Source organism: Dendrobates tinctorius, unplaced genomic scaffold (genome assembly GCF_039654945.1).
Source record: "Dendrobates tinctorius isolate UK_male_01 unplaced genomic scaffold, ASM3965494v1 ptg000189l, whole genome shotgun sequence".
NCBI lineage: Eukaryota > Metazoa > Chordata > Amphibia > Anura > Dendrobatidae > Dendrobates > Dendrobates tinctorius.
Window position 1 is genome coordinate 11,548,365 of NW_027361856.1, and position 19,090 is coordinate 11,567,454.

Consider the following 19,090-nt stretch of genomic DNA (forward strand, 5'->3'; position numbering starts at 1 on the left):
GCTGCTGGCAACAGCTCTGCCAGTCAGCGATCTTGTCATGAAGTTAAAAAACAGATGTGGCAGGTTAGGGTTAGTGCTATGGTTGGGGGTTAGTGCTAGAGTTGGGGTTAGTTTTACTGTCAGGTTAAAGATAGGGCTGGGGACCAAAGTTAAAGCTGGGGGCTAAAGTTAGGGCTAAGGTTGGGGTTAGTGTTGGGATTAGGGTTAGAGGTGTGTTGGGGTTAGGGTTGGAATTAGAATTGGGGGGGGGGGGGGTTCCACTGTGTAGGCACATCAGGGGCTCTGCAAACGCAACATGATGCCCGCACACCATTCCATCAAATTCTTCATTGCAAAACGTCACTACTTCCCTTCCGAGCCCCACCATCTGCCCAAACAGTAGTCTTCTCCCACATATGGAATAAAAAATTGGGGGCTAAAAGATATTTTTTGTGGAAAAAGCTTTATAAGCTTTGGTGAAACACTTGGGGGTTCAAAGTGCTCACCACACATCTAGATAAGTCCCTTGGGTGGTCTAGTTTCCAAAATGGGGTCACTTGTGGGGGTTTCTACTGTTTAGGCACATCAGGGGCTCTCCAAACGCGACTTGGCGTCCGATCTCAATTCCAGCCAATTCTGCATTGAAGAAGTCAAACGGCGCTCCTTCCCTTCCAAGCTCTGCCATGTGCCGAAACAGTGGTTCCCCCCCACATATCAGGTATCAGCGTACTCAGGACAAATTGCACAAAAAAAATTGTGGTACATTTTCTCTTTTTACACTTGTGAAAATAAAAAAAAAATTGGTTCTGAAGTAAATTGTTTATGAAAAAAAGTTAAATGTTTATTTTTTCCTTCCACATTCCATTCATTCCTGTGAAGCACCTGAAGGGTTAATAAACTTCTTGAATGTGGTTTTGAGTACTGTCAGGGGTGCAGTTTTTAAATGTTGTCACTTTTGGGTATTTTCTGTCATATTGACCCCTCAAAGTGACTTCAAATGTGATGTGGTCCCTAAAAAATGGTTTTGTTGTAAAAATGAGAAATCGCTGGTCAACTTTTAACCCTTATAACTTTGTAACAAAGAAAAATTTTGTTTCCAGAACTGTGCTGATGTAAAGTAGACATGTGGGAAATGTTATTTAGTAACTATGTTGTGTGACATGATTCTGATTTAAGGGCATAAAAATTAAGTTTGAAAATTGCGAAATTTTCGCCAAATTTCCAATCTTTTTTAAACAAATAAACGCAAGTCATGTCAAAGAAATAATTTTTGCCACTATCATAAAGTACAATATGTCACAAGAAAACAATCTCAGAATCACCTAGCGTTATGACCTCATAAAGGGACAGTGGTCAGAATTGAAAAAACTGGCCTGGTCACGAAGGCAAAACAGGCTCTGGCGCGAAAGGGTTAACCTTTATAACTTCCTAACAAAAAAAATTTTGGTTACAAAATTGTCCTGATGTAAAGTAAACATGTGGGAAATGTTACTTATTAAGTTTTTTGTGTGCCGAATCTCTGTGATTTAAGGGCATGAAAATTCAAAGTTGGAAAATTGTGAAATTTTCATAATTTTCACCAAATTTCCGTTTTTTTCACAAATAAACACAAGTTATAGCAATGAAATTTTACCACTAACATGAAGTACAATATGTCACGAGAAAACAATGTCAGAATCACCGAGATCCATGGAAGCGTTTCAGAGTTGTTACCTCATAAAGGTACAGTGGTCAGAATTAACCCCTCATTTCCAACCCTAACACTAATTCCAACCCTAACCCTAATTCCAACCCAGGTCACATGGACGGAATAGTACGTCTAATGTAGGAAAGGGGTTAACATTCAGACCACCCTTGGGGGTAAAGAGGTTAACCCCTTAGGCTGGGTTCACATTGTGTTATGGCAGTCAGTTTAATGGATTGCGTTACAAAGCGGAATTAAGGTGATGTAACACACCCATAGATTGCCATAACGTAGCGCATCGCTAACGCATGTCATAATCGGCACGCGTTAGCGATGTGCCGTCATGCTGTGAGGGACCCTCTGACGCGGTCTGCAGCGTTTGAGGGTCCGTCACGGCTAGCGCAGATGGAGTAACTGCGCGAACACGATCGCATAACGCGATCAAGAAAAAGAGTAGCGTTGAACGGACTGCCATAACACTGTGAACCCAGCCTTAGTGACGGAGCCATTTTGCAGCTTAATGACCAGGCCAGTTTTTACAATTCTGACCACTGTCATTTTATGAAGTTATAACTGGAACGCTTTAGCGCATTCCGCTGATTCTGTTTTTTTTTGTGACATATTTTACTTCATGTTAGTGGCAAAATTTCTTCGATATGACTTTTTTATTTATGAAAAAAACGGAAATATGGCGAAAATTTTGCAATATTCAAACTTAAATTTTTATGCCCTTAAATCAGAGAGATATTTACCCCTGACAAAGCCACCTAGTGTGGCGACACGCGTTGGGCTCTTTATGCCCCCCTGACTCCTTGGCACCTTTATGCTTCATTTGGCAGTCGTTCTCAAGGGTTGCTGTGGCAGCCTTTCCCACTAGGATCATGTTCCCTCTGTGTATTTTTTGCGTCTCTTCATATGTACCCCCTTGATTGTGGGGCTGTTTTGGCAGGGATTTATTATAATTCTGTCAGTCCACCTTTGAATTGTTATATGCCTTTCGGCTGGGATTGTCTAGCATTAGGTTTTGCTACATCAAGCAAATAATTATTTCAGTATTTTACTATCTTTAGAAAAGGTGACAAAAATTGTTATTTGTATTGCCTGTGATACTTTCCTTGGGTCTGTGGTGCTAAAACCCATGTCTTTTTTTTCTGGGCATTTGGTTTAAATTGATTTTAATGGATTTTTTGTGTGTTTTCTGCTTTTGCCAAATAAAATTTGCATTTTGTACTATACATTTTACATTCATTTTTTTCAGGTTGATCGCCATTATAGCATATCTTTTCTCTTTGTTGTATCCTGCTTTTTATTTACTATAGGCAGATCCATCCTACATTATCATCTGTGAATGGTGCCCTCCATTTCGTTTTTTCATCAGAGATGTGTCACCCAAATTTCTTAATAAATAACATTTCCCACATGTTTACTTTCCATCAGCACAATTTTGGAAACAATTTTTTTTTTTTTGTTAGGAAGTTATAAGGGTTAAAAGTTGACCAGCGATTTCTCATTTTTACAACAAAATTTACAAAACCATTTTTTAGGGTCCACATCATATTTAAAGTCATTTTGAGGGGTCTATATGGCAGAAAATACCCAAAAGTGACACCATTCTAAAAACTGCACCCCTCAAGGTGTTCAAAACCACATTCAAGAAGTTTATTAACCCTTTATGTGCTTCACAGGAACTGAAGCAATATGGAAGGAAAAAATTAACGTTTTAACTTTTTTTGCAAAAAAATTTACTTCAGAACAAATTTTTTTTCATTTTCACAAGTGTTAAGAGAAAATGAACCACAACATTTGTTGTGCACTTTCTCCTGAATACGCGATACGTGATATCTGGGGGTAAATCACTTTTTGGGTGCACAGCAGAGCTCACAAGGGAAGGAGCGCCGTTTGACTTTTTCAACATAGGATTTGCTGGAATTGAGATCGGACGCCATGTTGCTTTTGGAGAGCCCCTGATGTGCCTAAACAGTGGAAACCCCCAACAAGTGACCCCATTTTGGAAACTAGACCCCTCAAGGAACTTATCTAGATGTGTGGTGAGCACTTTGAACCCCCAAGTGCTTCACAGAAGTTTATAACGCAGAGACGTGAAAATGAAAAATCTTTTTTTTTTCTTTTTTTTTTTTTTTTCCACAAGTGATTTTTTTAGCCCCCAGTTTTTTTATTTTCCCAAGAGTAACAGGAGAAATTGGACCCCCAAAGTTGGTGTGCAATTTGTCCTGAGTACGCTGATGCCCCATATGTCAGGGTAAACCACTGTTTGGGCACACGTCGGGGCTCGGAAGGGAGGGATCACCATTTGACTTTTTGAACGCAAAATTGGCTGGAATCAATGGTGTCGTCATGTCACATTTGGGGACCCCCTGATGTGCCTAAATAGTGGAAACCCCTCATTTCCAACCCAAACCCTAATTCCAACTCTAACCCTAATGGAAAGATGAAAATAAATATATTTTCTTTATTTCATTATATTTCTATAACAAAGGGGGGGGGGGGGGTGTTATTTACTATTTTTTTTTTTTTTTTTTTTTTTTAATTTTGATCACTGTGATAGGGTTTATCACAGTGATCAAAATGTAGATTGAAAGAATGAATGGAATCTGCCGGCCGGCCGATTCGGCGGGCGCACTGAGCATGCGCCTGCCATTTTCTTCCTGGACCGAGATGGCAGCGCCCACAGGAGGAGGCAGGAGGGCCCGATAACCACAAGGGGGATCGGGACCCTATTTCTCTCTCCTCTGATGTGTGATCAAATCAGATGAAAGAGAAAATGAAAGCAAAATTGCGTCTTTTTTTTTTTTTTTTTGCGGTCGCCGTTATATGGTTAACGGCGATTGCAAAAGCAGAGTCGGTTCATGTTCTCTGGGTCTCTGCTAGCCCCGGCAGCTGAGACCCTGGAGAAGATCCGACTCTGGGGGGCGTTATACACTTTTTCCACAGCGCAGTTAATTAATGGTGCTGTAGTTTAAGTACCCTTAACTACCGCCGTTAAAAGGCGTAATGGCGGTCTTTAAGGGCTTAATATATGTAATGTGCCCTCTGGTATTTTAGGAAGTTTTGCACTCTCTAAGAATTGATTTATTAATTTGGGGGGTTGTGTTGTGGTATTGTAGTATTTTCCTGTAGACTATAGAGGGAGGAATAGTAATGTGAGATGGTGGTAGTATTATATTTTCTCTTACTCCCCACCGTCCCCCCTGTTCCGCGCTCCTTCTGTCCTGCCTTCCCCCCCCCCCCCCCCGCCTGCTCCGCGCTCCCCCCCCCCCTGCTCCGCTCTCCTTCTGTCCTGCCTCCCCCCCTGCTCCGCTCTCCTTCTGTCCTGCCTCCCCCCGCTCCGCTCTCCTTCTGTCCTGCCTTTCCCCCCCCTGCTCCGCGGTCCTTCTGTCCTGCCTTTCCCCCCCCTGCTCCGCGGTCCTTCTGTCCTGCCTTTCCCCCCCTGCTCTGCGCTCCTTCTGTCCTGCCTTCCCCCCGCCCTGCTCCGCGCTCCTTCTGTCCTGCCTTCCCCCCCCCGCCCTGCTCCGCGCTCCTTCTGTCCTGCCTTCCCCCCCCCCCCCTGCTCCGCGCTCCTTCTGTCCTGCCTTCCCCCCCCTGCCTCCCCCCCCTGCTCTGCGCTACTTCTGTCCTGCCTCCCCCCCCCCTGCTCCGCGCTCCTTCTGTCCTGCCTTTCCCCCCCCCTGCTCCGCGCTACTTCTGTCCTGCCTTCCCCCCCCTGCTCCGCGCTACTTCTGTCCTGCCTTCCTCCCCTGCTCCGCGCTCCTTCTGTCCTGCCTTCCTCCCCTGCTCCGCGCTCCTTCTGTCCTGCCTTCCTCCCCTGCTCCGCGCTCCTTCTGTCCTGCCTTCCTCCCCCCCCCTGCTCCGCGCTCCTTCTGTCCTGCCTTCCCCCCCCCCCCTTGCTCCGTGCTCCTTCTGTCCTGCCTTCCCCCCCCCCTGCTCCGTGCTCCTTCTGTCCTGCCTTCCCCCCCCGCTCCATGCTCCTTCTGTCCTGCCTTCCCCCCCCCCCCCGCTCCATGCTCCTTCTGTCCTGCCTCCTTCCCCCCCCCCCCGCTCCATGCTCCTTCTGTCCTGCCTTCCCCCCCCGCTCCATGCTCCTTCTGTCCTGCCTTCCCCCCCCCCCCGCTCCATGCTCCTTCTGTCCTGCTTCCCCCCCCCCCCTGCTCCGTGCTCCTGTCCTGCCTTCCCCCCCGCTCCATGCTCCTTCTGTCCTGCCTTCCCCCCCCCCGCTCCTGCCTCCTCCGTGCTCCTTCTACCCTGCCCCCCCACTTCGCACTCATTCTGTCCTGCCTCCCCCTGCTTCACACTCATTCTATCCTGCTTCCCTGCTTCACACTCAATTCTATCTCGTTTTGCTTCTTCAGGTTCATGAAGAAACTGGAACATTCCTGGAAGGCGTTGGTTCACGATGGAGTGAGTAGTGCCTGTTCATCTGGTGTGTGGTTCCGGTCGCTGATCTTGTGGAGTAATGGTCACTTTCTATTTAGGACACAGTTTCGGTTCACAGACCCGGCTTCTACGCCGAACGTTTCCAGCGTTTCATGTGTAACACCGTGTTCAAGAAAATCCCATGTGAGTAACAGCATTAGCTGAGCTATGACCGTTGAGAAAATTTCCCTCCCTCAGCGTCCCCTCCATATAGAGCCGAGCTGTGACAACTGAGAATACTCCCTCCACCTGCATACCCTCCATACAAAGCCAAGCTGTGACTGCTCTGCATTGTCCTGACCTTTGTCCCTATGTTGTGCAGCTCTATCCCCTGCCCCGCACTGTCCTCAAGTCTGTCCCTGCTCCCCACTGTCCCAACCTCTGTGCGCTGGCCCGAGCTCTGTCCCCTGTCCCCCCCCCCCCCCCGCTCCGGCCCTCCCGAGGTCTGTCACACACACCCCCCCCGGCCCTCCTGAGCTCTTTCGCTGACCATATTTCCTCTGCACAGTAAAAAATTCTCCTTCTAAGAAGAGCCGGATCATGCCTGGCATCACCCGCAGAGCCACCCAGCCCTTCGTGCCCACACAGCTCCAGCTGACAGAAGAGAACAAGCCGTACCTGAGTTCGGAAGCCGATCAGGGTGAGTGTCTTCAGTGCAACTGGCATCATCCCTGTCCTCCTGTCTGACCCATCTTCATCATGGCAGGTCCCTTTGGACAGCCAGACGTGCTCCCCCGCACTCCTGCGCTGGATGAAGCTGCCAGCGACTCTCTGGCCACCACTCTGTCCACATCGTCTTTAGGCAGCGCAGGGTTACACTCGCCGGCACACAGGTATGTGCTCCAGCAGCCTGCGCGGGGTTACACTCGCCGGCTCACAGTGTCATGCTGCAGTAGCCGGCGCAGGGTTCATGTAGCGACTGAGCGCTCAGGATTTCTCTTTTCTAGGGCGATTGGTGTAGAAGTTCACAAAGCGGAGACTACAGAGAATGAGGCGAACACTAGAGGGAGGTGAGGTTTGGGTGGAGGAGCAGGGCCCCCTCGTGTCCTGGAGTGGTATGGGGTGCCTTCTTGAGTCCTGGAGAGGTGGGGGGAAGTGTCAGGGCTTCTCCAAGTCCTGGGGGGAGGAGGGTGAGCCCCCCCCCCCCTCGAGTGCTGGCGGGGAGGGTTGGGACAGAGTGGGCTGAATGTGTCTCCCACCCCCCCCCCACCCCGAGTCTTGCAAGGTTTGGGAGGAGTGGGGTGTCCCCCTTGTCCTGAAGGGGTGGGAGCGGGGTTTGTGTATGATTGGTAGTGATGAGCTTTCTTCCCTGCAGCAGCACAGCTGCCTGTCACACAGCGGTTGGCGATGAGGAAGACGAGGAGATGGCGCTGGAGGTCGGTCACATAGAGACAGAGATCTGTTTTGTAAGTAACCGGGTGTTATTGGGACTGCTGCAGCCGGGGGGTGCTCTTACTCCTTCTTCTCTCCTCACAGTGATGGGAGCCGCTGCCTGAATGTCAAAGACTTTGTATTATTGGATGTAGTGGGGGCCTGGAGCCCCTCAAGCTGTGCCAGAACCCTGGTGAATGTTACAAGTGGGGGTCAGCTCCTCATCCGCCTTACTTGCTGCGGAGGAGACCTCCACCCTATTTTAACACAAGATATTTCTGGACTAGACGGACTCCCAGGACTTTTCTGATCTTCTCGATGCTGCGATGAGTATACCTGGACCAAAGCCCCAAATCTGAAAAGCGATTGCTGCCTACGTCACCCTGTCATGTGCCAACTGCTGCCTGGGAGGAGAGACCCCTGTCACCGCAGCGGAGAGACCCCCACCACCTTGACTGACAATGTTATTATTTTGCCTTATCCTCAGTGCTGCCCCCATGTGTCAGCACCTTCACCTTTCAAGGGTCTCGCTGCTCACACTATTTAAAGGGGTGTTTTTTGTTTTTTTTTCTTTTATGACTGATTCTCAAAATTGTTGAGTCCCCCCCCCCCCCCCCCCCCCCCAGCTGCAGCTTCTGTGCTTTTATATAATGGCTTTCTTCTTACATCTGAAGTTTTTACTATTTATGAGACTTTTATTTAACTGTTAGGGGGCTGGGAACATAAACAGAGACCTGAAACCCGTAGTGGTCTGGGTGTGGCTTGTGTAGCAGGAGCTGTTCCGTGTGTCCTGTGAGGTCTGCTTTGCGGAAGAGGCATGTGCACAGTTAGATCTCTGTCCGGCTGTCCCCCTTCTCTGTCATCCCTCCATGAAATCTGCCTGGGCGGCAGGGACCTCACACCATGTGCCTACTAAGTAATGGCCGTGCACCTGGGCGATAGGGGACAGTCACCCTGAAACATTGATAGAGCCAAATAAAGTGACAGGTTAAATGGCATAAAAAAAAAATCTCACTATTCCAGAAAGTGTTTTGTGCCCCCTAAGCCTGCAACAGAAAGCGAAAACCTTGTACTCCAACGTTCTGGAAATAAAAGCCTGGTCACATTGTGCGCCAAGCCGTGCCTTGCACTGCTCCAGGGCCTCACTTCTCTCTGGGGCCATGCGCCACTCCTGGACCGCACTTCTCTCTGGGGCCATGCGCCACTCCTGGACCGCACTTCTCTCTGGGGCCATGGGCGCCCGCTCCAGGGCCGTGCACCTCTCCTTGTGCCTCTCCTCGCGTGCTCCAGGAATGCACAATGAAAACTTATTTCTTACTTAAAAAAGTGGGTAGAAATCAATGAGAATCATATTCCCAGATCCCAAGACAGTTGGATCCGCGCTTGTACTGCCTGGGGCCACCCCTCTAATGCCTGTTCACACCGCACATTTACTTCTTTTTGAATAACTCCCGTAGATGGGAACTTGAGCGTTCTGATCAGCGGCCGTGGATCTTGGTGTAACACAAGTATCACTGCACTCTGCTGCCTCCTCCTGTATTTCCCCTAATACAATTAATCTAAAAAGTTGCTTTGGTTTTTTTAAGTATAAATCCTACACTATAAACCTGTCCACAGCAGCACTATGTGTTTCCATGGTTACAAGCTGCATAAGATGCACGCTAATCCTGCAGATGGAAGGAGCTTTGTCTAAGTTTATACATGCTACACCCATCCACCCCCATCCCATTGTCTCCGGTCACCTGAAATAATTGGTAGTACAGCACCAAAAACAGAAGGAAGATGACAGCATGACCTGGGAGCGCTCCTCTACTGATCCTGAGTTATATCATGTGTTACACTCCAGAGCTGCACTCACTATTCTGCTGGTGCAGTCACTGTGTACATACATTACTGATCTGGAGTTACATCCTGTATTATACTCCAGAGCTGCACTCACTATTCTGCTGGTACAGTCACTGTGTACATACATTACAATACTGATCCGGAGTTACATCCTGTATTATACTCCAGAGCTGCACTCACTATTCTGCTGGTGCAGTCACTGTGTACATACATTACGTTACTGATCCGGAGTTACATCCTGTATTCTACTCGAGCTGCACTCACTATTCTGCTGGTGCAGTCACTATGTACATACATTACGTTACTGATCCGGAGTTACATCCTGTATTCTACTCGAGCTGCAGTCACTATGTACATACATTACGTTACTGATCCGGAGTTACATCCTGTATTATACTCCAGAGCTGCACTCACTATTCTGCTGGTGCAGTCACTGTGCACATACATTACTGATCCGGAATTACATTCTGTATTATACCCCAGAGCTGCACTCACTAGTCTACTGGTGCAGTCACTGTGTACATACATTACATTACTGATCCTGTACTGATCCTGAGTTACATCCTGTATTATACCCCAGAGCTGCACTCACTATTCTGCTGGTGCAGTCACTGTGTATATACATTACTGATCCTGAGTTACCTCCTGTAGATCTTTTACTATAAAAATGAAAAACATAACAATTAATAACAGAAACATGACAAGAATATCAGTCAGAAAATAATCAGTATACTCAACACTGGTCCAGCTGCTCATTCTCTCCTCACACTCACATATACAGAATAATAACTCCTTACACCTTCTGGTCCGGTCACCAAACAAAAATTATATATATAAACTTTTATTTGTAATTATTTATACATATATACACACACATTTAAACACAAACTATACAAATATATACACACAGATACACATACAAATATACACACAAGACTAAACACCCCACACTCAAGCCCACCATTCCCAACCCCCGCACTGACCTGAGCTGGTCCTGCATCTCATGCCTCAGTCCATGTCCATAGGCCAGATCAGGCAGTGCCACTTTTTCCCCCCAAACAACCCAGTGTCCTATAGTCCCAAAAGATGAGCCATTTTTCACCTTCCCTCCTCCCTTTTCCCACCACCCAACCTAACACCTACACCCAAATATAGATCCCTATATACAGAAACAAACACTGCAATAACCACAAAATCCCAAATTTGGCGCCTGCAGCCCTACATCACTGTATAATGATCAAAACAAAAATCTACAGTGCCAGCAGCAGCCAAACGCCAGAAAAGAAGACCAGACTAGGGCACACTAAAAGAAAAGCCCCTCCGGAGGAGAGCGGCCCCACGTGTGCCCAGTCTCTCATACTCCAGAGAGCGCACCTTCACCAGGTCACCGAGTATGGTCCTAAACACATTGTCCATTGGGAGGATTTTCCGTTGTGTTGCTACTCAGCACTGTGCTTTCCACGTGTGATACCTAACCACTGCGCTAACTAGAAATAAGTTGCAGCGGTCAAGGTCTCCGAATGTCCCATAGGCCCGTTCCGCATAGGAGAGACCAGCCAATGGAGGCGCCCACCCTGTTGTACACCTCTGTGTTGAAGGGACAATGAAGTAGGAAGTGGTCCATGCTTTCCAGTATGGTACCACAATGCTCCTGAGGACACTTCAGATTGTCCTTAACACACAGTTTCCCATGGAAGCAGCGCCAAGCCACGTCCCAAAACTTTGAAGGGATCCTGATAGAATTCAGAAGATGCAAACCCACCCCAAGATCCTGACTTGGGCAATCCCTGAGCACCAGAGGCCTCTGGAAATGGGTCAAAAGAACTATATTGTCAAGGAGTTTCCTTGGCAGAGTCCTGATCTCCCAAATTCCCAGACCCCACCGGAGTATTACCTTCAGAACCAAGGTAGCGTAAGCCAGAAGATGTCCATGTGGTGTGCGAAGATCCTTCACTTGCCCTCCTGTCTCCCATTCCTGGAAGAAAGGCTGAAACCATCCCTTACAGGAGAATACCCACAGAGGAGCCCTCTCTTTCCATAAATCAGTAAAGTGAGCAGGTAAGTTTTGGTCAGGTTTACCCTTTCCCTTGGGGTCAAAGACCAGTCTTCCATTCGTTCACCTGAGTGGCGATCTCTGGCCTGCTGTCCCAATTTTGTTTAGGGTAATCCCCCTGGCAAAATTCAATGCCAAGGACTTTTGCAGAGACTTTGGGTCCTGGAAGGGTGTCTGGGAGATTAAAACCAGGATCTCCTCCCAGCCAGAGACTCTCACACATCCCGATTGATTTTGGACCGGGATGCTTCCAAGTAGCGATCTACCTCTGACATTAGCCACTCTGCCTCCTTGTGAGAGGAAACAAAAACAGTGACATCGGCATACGCCAAAACGCTCAGAGTGGATTTCGGTGCTGTCCAGTCCATCCCGATCCCAGTCAACGGTCCACACTCCACCCTCCTAAAAAGTGGGTCAATTGCAAACGTACAGCAGCAGGCTGGAGGAACAACCCTGGCGAACACCAGATCCAACCTCAAAAGAGCTCACAATCCAGCCGTTCACAAGCGGGAAACTGCCCCACCGTACAAGGTCTTAAGCCAATCAACAACCCCCCCGGCAGGCCATATTTCAGAAGGACAAACCAGAGGTATTCATGATTAACCCGATCAAACACTTTTGCCTGGTGCAGTGACAACATGTACCCCTTCCAGTGATGATCCCTACCCTGCTCCACTGCCTCTCGGACACAGAGCACAGCACCAAATGTGCTGCGGCCTGGAACAGAGCAATGCTGGGCCTCCGAAAGGAGTAGGGGTGCAAATTTCACCAGCCGATTAAACGGCACCTTTGCCAGAACTTTCCTGCCTGCATTGAGAAGCGTTATAGGACGCCAATTCTCAATGCAAGATGGGTCCTTAGACTTTGACAAGATGATCAGGGCAGACCTCCTCATTGACTTTGGCAGAGTGCCTGAGGAAAGACACTCATTGACTACCTCAGTCAAGAGGGGAACCAAAAGTTCTGTATAGAATCACTGCACACGTAGATTATGCTCAAAGTGAAGTATTTTTATTTATTGACAGTGATAAAGTGACAGCTGATGTTTTGGCCTGACAACGGCCTTTATCACATAGTCGCTGAAACAATAAAAATATATACAACTAGATGGTGGCCCGATTCTATCGCATCGGGTATTCTAGAGTCTCTGTTAAAATAAAAAATAGTGATATACTCACCTTCCGACGGCCCCCGGACTCTTTCTCTCCTCCCACCACGCTCCCGGCATCTTTTGGTCCCAGTAATGCTTAGCGCGAAACACCGCTGATGACGTCGCGCTCTCGCGAGAGTGACGTCATCTCCGACCCTTCTCACTAAGCATTACTGGGACCGGAAGATGCCGGAAGCGTGGTGAGAGGAGGGACAGAGTCCGCGGGTCATCGGAAGGTGAGTATATAACTATTTTTTATTTTAACAGAGACTCTAGAATACCCTGATGCGATAGAATCGGGCCACCATCTAGTGTATTATACTCCTGTTACAGCCAGAGCTGCAGTCACTGTTCAGATCTTACCAAATGTATTGTACTCAAGTTACACCCAGAGCTGCTGTCACTGTTCTGCTTTTACCTAATGTATTGTAGTTCAGTTACAACCAGAGCTGCAGTCACTGTTCTGCTGTTACCTAATGTACTCCTGTTACACCCAGAGCTGCAGTCACTGTTCTGTTGTTTCCTAATGTAGTGTACTCCAGTTACACCGAGATCTGCAGTCACTGTTCTGCTGTTATCTAATGTATTGTACTCCAGTTCCTCCCAGAGCTGCAGTCACTGTTCTGCTGTTACCTAATTTACTCCTGTTACACCCAGAGATGCAGTCACTGTTCTGCTGTTATCTAATGTAGTGTACTCCAGTTACTCCCAGAGCTGCAGTCACTGTTCTGCTTTTACCTAATGTATTATACTCCTGTTACAGCCAGAGCTGCAGTCACTGTTCAGATCTTACCTATGTATTGTACTCCAGTTACACCCAGAGCTGCAGTCACTGTTCAGATCTTACCTAAAGTATTGTACTCCAGTTACACCCAGAGCTGCATTCACTTTTCTGCTGTCACCTAATGTATTGTACGCAAGTTACACCCAGATCTGCAGTCACTGTTCTACTGTTACCTAATTACCTAATGTATTGTACTCCAGAATATGTACAGGACTGTGCCTGTGTAATGAGCGACGCAGCAGTGATGCCTTTAACGGCTGTAATGTGCCTGTACAATAAGCAATGCGGCCGTGTTGCCATGACGACTAAGCGACTGTTGCTGCCTAACTGCCACCACCAATCAGCGGGGCGGGATTTCCATTACAGACAGACAGAATTAGACAATTATATAGTAGATAAGAATCAAAAGAAATATATACAAAATATATACAGAACAAGTACATCCAAAAAGAGCATTAGTGATGTAAAATATGTTAATGCCTTAGGATCGCTAGAGAACATAGAGGCACTTTAGACAAGTAAAAGGGAATAAGCTGGCGGCAGACATAAGAATAGTATACGTACATAGAAATTGTAGTAATGAGCTCATACCCCTTTTGAGTAGAGTGTCTGTAGTCACCGGGTAATTAGTATCACTACTAGACAATATTTCAAAAAGATGTGGATTATCCTGTAGGTGAGGGTAAAGGGAGGTATGGTTAGATGGAGACACGTATGTGGACTCCTAGTGGAGTATATCTGTGTAGCTGCATTAGAGAAAGCCATATGATGTGATATCAAAAGATTTAGCACAGCTGCTCTAAGACATTCTTGTGTTACAAAGGCTTGGGCAGCTGCTTATCATATAGATAGTAGGTTTTATCTGGGGTGATTAGTTAAATACCAATGGGGCCAGTGGTCCTGATTCCAGAATAGCAGAAGTTCTGGGGGTATACCAAAGCTGTAAAGGACAGAAATAATGTCCCAATAGGTATACAAAATCCCTGGTGGTGTAGTGGTATTCCCACTAGAAAAGGCTACATACAATCATTGGTGGCGCAGTGAGTGAGCCCTGTATCCCTGTCACTGTTCTTTGTTATGAATGGGTCACCGAAGGAGGAAAAAACAAAAATACAAGCTAAGTCCAGAAAACCGGAGCGGTTGGTAGCTAGCGGATTGCAGACCCCTGATCCTATTCACAACAACTAACAGTAGCCGTGGGGTGTTCCTACGGTGGTCCTAGACACCTCGTTCACAGCCGGAGAACTAAATAAACCTAAAGAAAGAAAGGGGAAATCTAAACTGCCCCAGAGCAGACCCCAAAGCAATAGACAGCCCCCAACATGTATTGACGGTGAAAACAGATGAAAACACAAACACAGACAGAAAGACAGGCTGAGCAAATGATGGGGCCCAACTAACTAGATAGGACAGGAAAGAAAAGCAACTGTCTGCAATCACGCAAAAACCCTGCCAAAAATAATGTCCAACACGTCTGATAGAAAAGGCCCTGAAGTCACTAGACTTCAAAATCACTATATCAGCACTCAGGTATATTCTGCAAACAGATCAACTGATCAGAGACAAAAATGGAGTTCAGCCAGTCCCAATCAGGGCTGGCTGAACACAAACACTAAGTAAACCAGACAAAATCTCATGGAACAACAGCAGAGCAAAAACTTAGCTTTAGTAGACAGGACTAAACTGGAGGCCAGAGCTCAGAGCAGAGAGGATCACCAGCAACCCAGCAGGGCGTCGGCAGCCTTATATCCACTCAGAGATTCCGGATGTCCAATCACACTGCACCTGTTCAGATGACAGGTTTTTCCCATCCAAATCAATTTCACTACCTCCTTTCACCAGCAGAGGGAGTTCATCAGACATCAAAGGTGAAGGAGAAAATGAGGTCATAACAGTTCCTATCTCCCAGAGCTGCACTCTCTCTATCACCCAGAGCTGCATTCTCTCTGACTCCCAGAGCTATACCCTGTCTCCCAGAGCTGCACTCTCTCTATCACCCAGAGCTGCATTCTGTCACCCAGAGCTGCATTCTCTCTGTCTCCCAGAGCTGCACTCTCTGTCTCCCAGAGCTGCACTCTCTCACTCAGAGCTGCACTCTCTATCTCCCAGAGCTGCATTCTCTCTGTCTCCCAGAGCTGCACTCTGTCTCCCAGAGCTGCACTCTATATCACCCAGAGCTGCATTCTCTCTGTCTCCCAGAGCTGTACTCTGTCTCCCAGAGCTGCATTCTCTCTGTCTCCCAGAGCTGCACTCTACTTATCACCCAGAGCTGCACTCTCTGTCTCCCAGAGCTGCACTCTCTCTGTCTCCCAGAGCTGCACTCTATTTATCACCCAGAGCTGCACTCTGTCTCTCAGAGCTGCATTCTCTCTGTCTCTCAGAGCTACATTCGCTGTCTCCCAGAGCTGCACTCTCTTTGTCTCCCAGAGCTGCACTCTGTCTCCAAGAGCTGCACTCTCTCTCCCAGAGCTGCTTTCTCTGTCTCCCAGAGCTGCACTCTATTTATCACCCAGAGCTGCACTCTCTCTGTCTCCCAGAGCTGCACTCTCTGACTCCCAGAGCTGCACTCTCTCTGTCTCCCAGAGCTGCACCCTCTCTGTCTCCCAGAGCTGCACTCTATCACCCAGAGCTGCACTGTCTCCTAGAGCTGCATTCTGTCTCCTAGAGCTGCACTCTCTTTGTCTCCCAGAGCTGCACTCTCTTTGTCTCCCAGAGTTGCACTCTCTGTCACCCAGAGCTGCACTCTCTCTGTCTCCCAGAGCTCCACTCTGTCTCCCAGAGCTGCACTCTATCACTCAGAGCAGCACTCTCTCTATCACCCAGAGCAGCACTCTCTCTATCACCCAGAGCTGCATTCTGTCTGTCTCCCAGAGCTGCACTCTCTCTATCACCCAGAACTGCACTCTGTCTCCCAGAGCTGCTCTCTCTCTCTCCCAGAGCTGCATTCTCTGTCTCCCAGAGCTGCATTCTCTCTGTCTCCCAGAGCTGAACTCTGTCTCCCAGAGCTGCACTCTATCACTCAGAGCAGCACTCTATCACCCAGAGCAGCACTCTCTCTATCACCCAGAGCTGCATTCTGTCTGTCTCCCAGAGCTGCACTCTCTCTATCACCCAGAACTGCACTCTGTCTCCCAGAGCTGCACTCTGTCTCCCAGAGCTGCAATCTCTCTGTCTCCCAGAGCTGCACTCTCTCTGTCTCCCAGAGCTGCACTCTCTCTGTCTCCCAGAGCTGCACTCTCTCTGTCTCCTAGAGCTGCATTCTCTGTCTCCCAGAGCTGCACTCTCTCTGTCTCCCAGATCTGCACTCTCTCTGTCTCCCAGAGCTGCATTCTCTGTGTTCCAGAGCTGCATTCTCTCTGTCTTCCAGAGCTGCATTCTCTCTGTCTCCCAGAGCTGCATTCTCTCTGTCTTCCAGAGCTGCACTCTCTCTGTCTCCCAGAGCTTCACTCTTTGTCACCCAGAACTGCACTCTCTCTGTCACCCAGAGCTGCACTCTCTCTGTCTCCCAGAGCTGCACTCTCTCTGTCTCACAGAGCTGCACCCTCTCTGTCTCCCAGAGCTGCACTCTATTTATCACCCTGAGCTGCACTCTCTCTGTCTCCCAGAGCTGCATTCTCTCTGTCTTCCAGAGCTGCACTCTCTCTGTCTCCCAGAGCTGCACTCTCTCTGTCTCACAGAGCTGCACCCTCTCTGTCTCCCAGAGCTGCACTCTATTTATCACCCTGAGCTGCACTCTCTCTGTCTCCCAGAGCTCCATTCTCTCTGTCTTCCAGAGCTGCACTCTCTCTGTCTCCCAGAGCTGCACTCTCTCTGTCTCCCAGAGCTTCAGTCTTTGTCATCCAGAGCTGCACTCTCTCTGTCTCCCAGAGCTGCACTCTCTCTGTCTCCCAGAGCTGTACTCTCTGTCTCCTAGAGCTGAACTCTCTATCACCCAGAGCTGCACTCGCTGTCTCCCAGAGCTGTATTCTCTCTGTCTCCCAGAGCTGCACTCTCTCTGTCTCCCAGAGCTGCATTCTCTCTATCACCCAGAGCTGCACTCTCTCTGTCTCCCAGACCTACACTCTCTCGGTCTCCCAGAGCTGCACTCTCTCTACCACCCAGAGCTGCACTCTCTATCACCCAGAGCTGCACTCTCTATCACCCAGAGTTGCACTCTCTATCACCCAGAGCTGCACTGTCTCTATCACCCAGAGCTGCACTCTCTGTCTCCCAGAACTGCACTTTCTCTGTCTCCCATTACTGCACTTTCTCTGTCTCCCAGAACTGCACTCTCTCTGTCTCCCAGAACTGCACTTTCTCTGTCTCCCAGAACTGCACTCTCTCTGTCTCCCAGAACTGCACTCTCTCTGTCTCCCAGAACTGCACTCTCTCTGTCTCCCAGAGCTGTATTCTCTCTGTCTTCCAGAGCTGCTCTCTCTCTCTGTCTCCCACAGTTTCACTCTTTGTCACCCTGAGCTGCACTGTATCCCAGAGCTGCACTCTCTCTGTCTCCCAGAGCTGCACTCTCTCTGTCTCCCAGAGCTTCACTCTCTGTCTCCCAGAGCTGCACTCTCTCTGTCTCACAGAGCTGCACCCTCTCTGTCTCCCAGAGCTGCACTCTATTTATCACCCTGAGCTGCACTCTCTCTGTCTCCCAGAGCTGCATTCTCTCTGTCTCCCAGAGCTGCATTCTCTCTGTCTTCCAGAGCTGCACTCTCTCTGTCTCCCAGAGCTGCACTCTCTCTGTCTCCCAGAGCTTCAGTCTTTGTCATCCAGAGCTGCACTCTCTCTGTCTCCCAGAGCTGCACTCTCTGTCTCCCAGAGCTGTACTCTCTGTCTCCTAGAGCTGAACTCTCTATCACCCAGAGCTGCACTCGCTGTCTCCCAGAGCTGTATTCTCTCTGTCTCCCAGAGCTGCACTCTCTCTGTCTCCCAGAGCTGCATTCTCTCTATCACCCAGAGCTGCACTCTCTCTGTCTCCCAGACCTACACTCTCTCGGTCTCCCAGAGCTGCACTCTCTCTATCACCCAGAGCTGCACTCTCTATCACCCAGAGCTGCACTCTCTATCACCCAGAGCTGCACTGTCTCTATCACCCAGAGCTGCACTCTCTGTCTCCCAGAACTGCACTTTCTCTGTCTCCCAGAACTGCACTTTCTCTGTCTCCCAGAACTGCACTCTCTGTCTCCCAGAACTGCACTTTCTCTGTCTCCCAGAACTGCACTCTCTCTGTCTCCCAGAACTGCACTCTCTCTGTCTCCCAGAACTGCACTCTCTCTGTCTCCCAGAGCTGTATTCTCTCTGTCTTCCAGAGCTGCTCTCTCTCTGTCTCCCACAGTTTCACTCTTTGTCACCCAGAGCTGCACTCTGTCTCCCAGAGCTGCACTCTCTTTATCACCCAGAGCTGCACTCGCTCTATCACCCAGAGCTGCATTCTTTGTCTCCCAGAGCTGCACTCTTTGTCTCCCATAGCTGCAGTCTATCACCCAGAGCTGCATTCTCTGTCTCCCAGAGCTGCACTCTATTTATCTCCCAGAGCTGCAGTCTATCACCCAGAGCTGCATTCTCTCTGTCTCCCAGAGCTGCATTCTCTCTGTCTCCCAGAGCTGCACTCACGCTGTCACCCAGAGCTGGACTCACTCTGTCACCCAGAGCTGCACTCTCTCTGTCTCCCAGAGCTGCACTCTCTCTGTCTCCCAGAGCTGCACTCTCTGTCTCCCAGAGCTGCACTCTATCACCCAGAGCTGCACTCTATCACCCAGAGCTGCAATCTGTCTCCCAGAGCTGCACTCTGTCTCCCAGAGCTGCACTCTC

At 48.8% G+C, this 19,090-nt stretch overlaps 1 protein-coding gene across 3 annotated transcripts in view; it reads left to right on the forward strand.

Moving 5' to 3' along the window:
- Positions 1-8,211, forward strand: part of PIP5K1A (phosphatidylinositol-4-phosphate 5-kinase type 1 alpha) — a 34,344-nt gene extending 26,133 nt beyond the window's left edge. For 2 of the 3 annotated variants that reach the window (XM_073552391.1, XM_073552393.1), the window contains exons 10-16: positions 6,031-6,079; positions 6,154-6,238; positions 6,603-6,734; positions 6,801-6,927; positions 7,042-7,104; positions 7,410-7,500; positions 7,571-8,211. In XM_073552391.1, coding sequence (XP_073408492.1) covers positions 6,031-6,079; positions 6,154-6,238; positions 6,603-6,734; positions 6,801-6,927; positions 7,042-7,104; positions 7,410-7,500; positions 7,571-7,573 — 550 coding nt within the window. In that variant the 3' untranslated portion in view covers positions 7,574-8,211. The remainder of the gene's footprint in view (positions 1-6,030; positions 6,080-6,153; positions 6,239-6,602; positions 6,735-6,800; positions 6,928-7,041; positions 7,105-7,409; positions 7,501-7,570) is intronic. The other variant, XM_073552392.1, reaches the window with a different exon arrangement.
- Positions 8,212-19,090: the final 10,879 nt, after the last annotated feature.